At 48.9% G+C, this 8,501-nt stretch overlaps 1 protein-coding gene and 1 long non-coding RNA gene across 2 annotated transcripts in view; one reads left to right on the top strand and one right to left on the bottom strand.

Annotated features, from left to right (window-relative positions):
- Positions 1-3,058: 3,058 nt before the first annotated feature.
- Positions 3,059-6,139, bottom strand: LOC124969913 (uncharacterized). The gene is made up of 2 exons (XR_007106050.1): positions 5,812-6,139; positions 3,059-5,398 (listed from the first exon to the last, which is right to left on the bottom strand). It is a non-coding gene; the product is annotated as an uncharacterized LOC124969913 (long non-coding RNA).
- A 2,069-nt stretch (positions 6,140-8,208) lies between these two features.
- Trrap (transformation/transcription domain associated protein) overlaps positions 8,209-8,501 on the top strand; it is a 113,330-nt gene continuing 113,037 nt past the window's right edge. Inside the window, 2 exon segments of the mRNA XM_047532927.1 lie at positions 8,209-8,230; positions 8,233-8,307. Coding sequence (XP_047388883.1) covers positions 8,209-8,230; positions 8,233-8,307 — 97 coding nt within the window.

Genomic DNA, 8,501 nt, shown 5'->3' with positions numbered 1-8,501 from the left:
TGCCTCAGTCTCCTTTTTCTTTAAATTAGGGATAGTCATAGTGTTGACCCCATGAGAGTGTTGTAAGGTTAAACACAGAACGGTGCTTAGGGACAATCAGTATTGGCTGTCATCATTACAACTGCTTAAGAACTTGGGACAGTTGCACTTATTCATCAGGAATTGGAAGGGATTGAGAAGGAAACAAAGGCAAGGTTATAGTTTTAAATGTTTAAAACTAACATGATATAAAGGTCTGGTTTATTGTCTTATATATGTGTAACTTAATAATTCTACAGTGGCCACCCTCAAGGCCGCCCTGAAGCTGAAATTGATGAGACCCTTTGTTTAACTCCTGTCTGTCTGCCTGTATTCTCCATAGGCATCTCTGCCCCTGCCAATCCTCTCTGGGCTCTCAGGACCCATCTTCCATCTCTTACAAAGCTGTAAAGTCAGTAGCTTCCTCAGTCCTGCAGGGGGAGTCTGCTGGGGAAGGGACAGGAAGTCCGCTCAGAGACCCAACCTTTCAACATTAGTGTAGTCCTCTAGAAATATAGTCACATGTCACTTTAAATTTTGTAGTAGCCGCATTTCAAAAAGAAAAAAAAAAAATGGTGAAATTCATGCTAATGCCATATTTTCTTTTATTCAATATATTCAAAATATCATTCTGGGGCTGTGGTTGTGGCTCAGTGGTACAGCACTTGCCTAGCATGTGGGAGGCACTGGTTTTGATTCTCAGCACCACATATAAATAAATAAGTAGAGATTCACCAACAACTAATAAAAATATTTTTTAAAAATATCATTTCAAGGTGGACACAGTGGCACACGCCTGGAATCCCAGTCACTCAGAAGGGTGAGGCAGGAGGGCTGCAAATTTGAGAACAGCCTCAGCAATTCAGTGAGACCCTGTCTCAAAATAAAACATAAAAGACAGACTGGGGAAGTAGCTCAGCGGTAAAGTGCCCTTGGGCTCAATCCCCAGTAAAACACACACACACACAAATCAATTCAGTACATAATCAAAATAAAAATTATCAGTAAGATATATTTTAACTATCTTTTTTTCGGTCCTACGCCTTCACCACCTGGTGTGTATTTTTCACTTAAAGGACATCTCCACTCAGACTGGCCACATTTCCATGGGCTAGTGGCTACTGAAGTGGAAAGCACAGTTATTTTTTCCTTTTCTTTTCTTTTTCATGCCAGGGATTGAACCCAGGGCCTTGTGCACACCAGGCACAGACTCTACCATTGAGCTATCTATGTATCTTCCTGCCCCACCCCCTTTCTGAGGTGGGCTCTTGCTATGTTGTCCAGGCTAGTCTCAAACTCCTGAGCTCAAGTGATCCTCCTGCCTTAGCCTCCTGTACCACCACAACCAGCTTGGAAAGCACAGTTCTAAACTGTCTGAACACAAATACCTCCTAGTAACCTGAGTGGCATCCCCGCATTGGGTCATATTTACCTCTTGTGAGGGTGACTGCCCCTCCCTCCAGCACCCTTGCCTAGGTCTAGACCACGTGTCTGTGTGTCTCCTGGTTATAGTTTGGTGCTAAGTAGATGCTTGCTGAATAGCTGAAAGCAAAAGTTGATGTCTCCTTTTGATCATCTCCCAAAGCCTTGAGCATGACCCAGTGGAAGTTCATTTGGACAACCATTCCTGAGCGTCTCTCACATGCTGGGCCCCTTTGGTTGCCTTTGCTGAGACCATCTCATATGACCCCCACGGTGACACACAGGTAGGATATCCTCTCCCCTGGTGAAGTGAGCATTGATCAGAACAGACACTGAGGGCAAACTTAATGGGGGACCCCTGGGCTCTGACATCCAGAACAGCAGTCACAGACCCAGAGACAGAGCAGAGGTTGTAGGCAGTAAAACCTCATTCCTTTGGGTCTGGGTAGCAGTGGCCTGTTTTGACTAATTAAAATTTTCTGGGTAATGGAAAGTTCACACTTCTTTGATGTCAATTCTTTTTTTTTTTTTTTTTTTCTTTCTTTAAGTTAGCAGCTTATTTGAGCAGATAATGATCCAAAATTGGGAATCACTTAGTATCAGGAGAGGTTCAGAGAACTCCATCCAAGAATGTGGACAAGCAGTACTTAGAAACAGAAAGAAGTAGTGATGTACAGAAACAGCTTCACAAGTTAGATACAGTCAAGCATTCTGTAGAAAGTAGATTTCTATAAATTGTGCAATGTTTTAAAATATTTCCCCCTTCACACAGTGAATGAGAGACTTACATATGTATTCACAAATATCCCTTAGCTGTCTCCACTATTTCATAGCAATAAGTACAGAGGATATTTCAGGCAAATATTTGGAAATTTTATATCCAGAGTGATGATATCAATTCTTGTTGATGAAAATCTTTCTGAAGAAGGTTGCTATCTGTTGGTCCTAGGGAGTTCCTTTGGCGTTGAAAGTTCAGAAGCCCTATGGTTCACATTCCTGCCACAAATCCTCATTGTCCTCTACTGGAAATGTAGCTGTGGGAAGTGGGGCCAGTGGGCAGGTGACAGTGACCCCAGATCAGCTTCTAAGAGATGCCTTTGGAGCTAAATTTGATAGTAGCTTGGAAGGGTCAAAATGGAGTTCCAGGTGATCTCTTTGTTAAATTTAGCATGGATCCGGGCCTGGGCCTTAGCTCTCCCAGGGCAGCTGTACTTGTCAGACCTCAGGCTACCCCATCACACTGTTGTAACCTACAAGAGATCTTGGGAGGACAGGGTGCTGGAATATGAACTCATCACAGTGTAAAGTTCTTTGCAGGGAGGAAAGGTCAGCCTCCAGGAAGCTAAACACATAAGGCAAAAGCACTGGGGGACTCCAGCAGGGTGCAGGCAATTGAACCCAGGGATGCTTTAGCACTGAGCTACATCCCCAGTCCTTTTTTAAAATTTTGAAACAGGGTCTTGCTAACTTGCTGGGATTACAGGAATATACCACTGCAACTGCACCTGGTTCTGAATGACTCTCAAAAGGTTGGGTAGGGGCTATTGCTTTGACTCATTCCATCATGGAGATCATTTGTGTGGATTGTATCCATTGGAATGGATATTTGGGGGCTCCATGCTTTTTTTTTTTTTTTTTTTTTTTTTTTTGGTGGAGCTGGGGCTTGAGCCCAGGGTCTTCAGAATGCTAGGCAAGTGCTCTACAGGTATAGTGAGCTAAATTCCCTGCCCCTTGGCTTCTTTCTAATGCTTCAGGTGATCTTTGCCCTATAGGGAGCATTATTCCAGACAGGGACCACAATTATTCATTTGCTGATTAAATACCAGTTTGGTTATGGACTGTCTTCCTAAGGCCTATGTATTAAAGGTTTGGGCTCCAGCATGGTGATATTAGAAAGTGGTGGGGACACTTTAAGAGGTGGGGCCAAGTGGAAAGTCTCTGGGTCACTGGGGGTGCGCCTCTGAAGGGGATGGTGGAACCCAGGACTCTTCCGCTGTCTTTGGCTTTGCTCCTTCCTGCACTCTGGGCCATGGTGTGCTGCCTCACTAGAGGCCCAAAAGAAACAAGGAGGGCTCACTGAACATGGATTGAAACCTCTAACACTATGAGCCAAAATAAACCTTTTTTCTTTATATAAGTTGTTTAGCTCAAGAATTTGTTATAGTGACAATAGAGTTGAGTAACATGTTGTGGACTGAATTGTGCCCCTTCCCCCCATCACATGTTAAGGACCAAACCCCAATGTGACTATTTAGACAGAGAGCCTCTAAAAAGATAATTAGGTTAAATGAGGTCATAAGGATAGGGTCCTAATCTGATAGAACTGAGCTCTCTCTCTCACTGGTCCACAAGGAAGAGATCATGTGCACATACTGTGAGACGGTGGGCACCCACAAACCAAGAGAACAGGCCTCAAAGTGAGGCCTATCTGCCAGAACCTTGATCTTGGACCAGTCTCTAGACCACTCTCTATCTATTCCTACCTGGAGCACAGAATGGTAAGAAACAAAATTCTGTTGTTTCAGCTTCCTGCTCTGTGATATTTTGTTTTGACAGTTCTAGTTGATGAAAGACAACATCCAATGGGCAATGAAAATACAGTGGTAAAGACAGGAAAAGAACTTACCATTCAGGAGGGGAAACATGATAAATGAGTAAGATAATTTCAGATTGTGAGGATGTGGGGGGAACTGGTCTTATGAGATACAATTGACTGGGAAGAGTTTCCTTATATTTACCCTTAAAGAAGGCCTCTCTCTAAGGAGGTGGCATCTGAGTTGAGCAAGGACAAGGAGCCAGTTTTGTGCCTTTGAGGGAAGAACATTCCAGACAGGCAGGTTAACTGCACAGGGCCTTAGGCAGGAACAGTGTGTGGGGGGTGTGAAGCACAGCTAGTCCACCGTGGCCACAACGTGATGTAGGAATGCTCGGGTGCAACATGGCAGTGGCCAAGGGCAGGGAGAAGCTGAAAAGCCTTAGTAGGGTTTTAAGCAGAGGAGGCACATGATTTAATTTACCCGATAGGGATGCAGCTGATACTGTTCCTAACCTCTAATTCAGGAGACAGACAAGAAAACAAACAAAAATCATAACCGTGTGACGGGTACTTTGATCAAATTCAGGCCTCTGGAAAGTGAGGGAATTCTTCTAATGTCAGGATCTTTATCATATGCAATTAGGCTGAAATTTATCAAAGGGTGTATCTACCCAGATTTTCTCTCTATCCTGTAAAAAATATTAAACAGCCCTCAGCACACCAATTTCAAGCCCTCAGAATTTTTAGTCTTTTTCCCCAATTTTGAACCTCCTACTTTGAGGGGTGGTGGTGGAGGGACCATAGAGGATTTTACTTGCAAACATGGGGGTAAGAAATAATTAACTCTAAAACCTCCACTTACAGATCCAGTTTCAGCTGCATTTTGTTTTGTGGCAATAATAAACAGGAAAAGAACTTGCTTCCGAAGGGGCATCTTTCCTTCAAAGTGTCGGCTTTGCAAGCTCTATGTACTGCAAGGTGTGAAATGTATCAGTTTGGGCAGGGACCACAAAGATTCCTCAAGGGAGTGGTAAACCGGCAGGGAGAGGTGTAGGTACAGGAAATGAAATGGGATTGGAGATGGTGCACTTCAGGTCATCACTTTCCATCTGTCCATCCAACACGGTAACATAGGTCATCAGGTACAGCTCACTATTGAACCTCTCTCATAGGTTGAGTCTATAAGTGAGACTGGACAGTAATTTTCCCTTTCAGGCACCTCTTGGTCCGGCCCATGCCACCTCACCTGGGCATCAGGCTGTTCCTCCCCACTCCTTGTCCTGGCCCGAAGCCTTTCTCCCTCCATTTTTGCCCTGGGTGGAGTGCATCAGACAGGAGCGGACAGAAAGTGGTCCTTTGCAGTCCAGCTCAAGGAGACGCAGGTGCAGAACAAATGGGCCTTTCCGTGGCCCTGGAGAACACCTGCGGGCAAAACATCAGGGCTTTCCTCTCCATCTAGCTCCGACCTTCCCAAAGCCCCTCCTTGCCTCCTCCCACTTCAGTGCGTTAAGAAGGATCCCAGGAAGGGAGGGGGGTGGGGAAACCCCGCCCTGCTCGCCACGCTCATTCCAGCGGTAGATTCTACCGGGGACGACCGTTGCCCACTCGGGAAGCCCCTCGGGGTCCCACCGCCCCAGCAGCCGCGGAGCATTCCCCACGCCAAAGCCTGGCTCCTGCGAGGAGGCTTGGGGACACAAGGAGCCCACGGGAACTGCACCTGGCGGCCCCTAAGCCGGAGCCCGCGTCCCCACCCCGCCCCACGGCGGAGGTTTAAAGGGCCGGAGGGCCCACCCGGGCGGCAGACGCCCCACCCAGCTCCCGCAGGCCGCACCCACTTGGGGGCGGTGCGCCGGGGCCTAGTTCTCCGTCCGCCCGGCGGCCGCTTTAAGCGGGGGCGGGACTGCGAGCGGCGGCGCGGCGGCGGTGAGGGCTTCGCTGGGGGCGCGGGCCCGGCTGCCGGAGGCCCGCCGCCGAGGTCGGGGTAAGCGCTCGCGGGGGGCGGGCGAACGGCCCCGGGAGGCGCACGTGTTCCTCGGCCGTGGGGGAGGCCTCTGCGGTGCGGCGGCTCCGTGGAGGGGGATCGGGACGTGCCGAGCCTCCCCGGGACCCGTGGGGCCCATCCCTGGCGGAGGGCCCGGGGCGACTCAGGCCCCCGCGGCTGCTGGCCCATGCAGGAGCAGGCAGTGGGAGGCGCAGGGCTAGCGGGCGCGGGGATTGGCCCTCGGCGCTCGCCGTAGCGCGCCTGGGAGGCGGTCGCTGAGTGTCCGGGGACGGCGACAAAAGGAGGGAACCCGAGGGCCGTTTGCTACCAGAGATCGGGCAAGAGATTAGGGCAGCGTCCCCCAGAGGCGTCCCCCGGCCAGCCTGGCACCTCTCGGCCTCCACGCAGGCATCGGCCCCGACGTGGAGAGCGAAGGTAGCGGAGACCACAGCGCCCCCTCCGGCCCGGCGGCGCCGCCTCAGGCCGGGCGCGGCGGGAGCGTCGGCGGCGGGGCGGGGCGGCGCGCGGCGGGCTGGTTTGCCCCTGGCGAGGGCGCGGCGTCGACCCTGCGCTTCCACCTGGATCCGGGCACGGTGGCCTGGCGGCCGGGCCTGAGCCCTCGGCCTCCGGAGCTTCCCAACGCCAAACATTCCTCCACGTCAGGGCCCCGCGGGAAGAGGCGCCTGGCTTCCCTCGGGGACCTGGGAAATGGCAGGGTTGACGGCTTCCGTAATAAAGAGGGGACCGCGACTTGGGAAAGTTTGGGCAGGACCAGGGGGCTTCGTCTTCAAGGAGAGGGTGTCACCCGGAGTCCTGGGTTCCTGGGGTCGGGGATGGGATGTGCGGCGTCCGTTTGGAGGAGGGAGTGAGACCTGAAAGGGGCAAGCGGTTGCTGAGTTGCCCGGCAGGACTGACAGAACCTCTCGCCTTGGTGCCCATAGTGACTTTTCCTGCCCTGAGCCGGGGATTGGGCGTCTGGTGGGCTGTTCCTAGCCATGGGCACCCTTTCAGCCTCCGAGATATGTGTTCGGTGTCTCTGAGAGTGGCCAGCAGGAGCTCTCTGGTGTCAGGGTGTTCATTTCCATCTGTCAGCTGCAGGGCCTGCAGAGGGATTATTGGTATGTCTGTTGGAGAAAAAAACCAAACCACCTCTTATGCAGAGTGAAATAATGCAAGGAGGATGCATAAAAGCAGTTTCACCAGGTTCCCTGCACGCTTTTGTGACTACTCTTAAAATGGAAACCAATCTCCATCTCTATGTCAGCTTGGAACAGGAGTTCTCAAAGTTTGGTCACCTACCTGTTTCCCACTCAGCCAGGTGCTTCTTGAAGCATGCATTCATTCAAGGAGCAGATTTTGAGTGCCGGGTGTGCCTTGGGTGCAAACAAAATTTACAGCGTCCTGGGCCTTTCAGTCCCTGGGGTAGCAGTTGGCCCCATGATGATAATGGATGCTGAAGTTTTAAATGTACACTGAAGTTTGAGAGCCAATCACCTATAGGGCAGAGGTTGCGAAACTACTGTCAGCACATCAAATCCAGCCTGCTGCTTATTTTCATACAGCCCTTGAAGTAAGAATGTTTTTTAGTTTTAGTTTTTATTTATTTATTTTTTGCAGTGGGGATCAAATCCAGGGCCTTGTGCTTGCTAGTCAAGCACTCTAGCACTAACCTACATTCCTGGTGCTAAGAATGGTTTTTATATTTTTTAAGTGGATGGCAAAAAAAAAGGGGGGGGGGAGGAGAATCATATTTTATGACAAATGAGTATTAATTTCAAATTTTAGTATCCATAAATAAAGTGTCATTGGATCACAGATGTTCTCACTCATTTAAATGTTGTCTCTGACTCCTTGCTGGCTGCAACAGAGATAAGTAGTTGTACTGAGACTGCATAGCCATAAACACTAAAATATTTACTGTCTGGCTCTTTACAGAAAGTGTTGGCCAACACCTGGCTTAGGGAAAAATGGAAAATATGGTAGGAAAGAGAAGCTTCTATATCTGAAAAATCATGTTTAGACAAAATGAGTTTGGGTAATTTATTTTCAAAAGAGCAGAGGGAGTAGTGTTCGTTCTGTACTAATACAGAAGAGTCTAAATGAATACAGGCATTTGGGTAAGATTTTCAGAGGTTGTGAGCCTGAACCCTTGATAAGTTGGCTAACCATATACTTCTTTCTTTTTGTAGACTGGGTGAACTCATGGACCTGACATTTTTCTTCTGAAAAAGAAACCAGCTTTAAAGAAACAATGGCGTTCGTTGCAACACAAGGGCCACGGTGGTTGACCAAACCACCCTGATGAAAAAATACCTTCAGTTTGTGGCAGCTCTTACAGATGTAAATACACGTAAGTTGACCTTTTCTGTCATTAAGAAATACTTTAATATGACTTAGCCTTTTCAGTTCAAAAGATGTGCACATTGCGCTAAATAGTAACTTCTACTCCGGTTTTCCTTTCTTTGCCTGGTGGAGAAGCAAAATGATGAGTAGTACTGGCTGGAGCCCCAAAGAGGCACGTGTGAGTGTGTGTGTGTGTGTATC

This window comes from Sciurus carolinensis, chromosome 18 (genome assembly GCF_902686445.1).
Source record: "Sciurus carolinensis chromosome 18, mSciCar1.2, whole genome shotgun sequence".
Taxonomy (NCBI): Eukaryota; Metazoa; Chordata; class Mammalia; order Rodentia; family Sciuridae; genus Sciurus; species Sciurus carolinensis.
The sequence above is the reverse complement of the archived record's forward strand: the minus strand, read 5'-3'. Positions and strand labels throughout refer to the sequence as shown.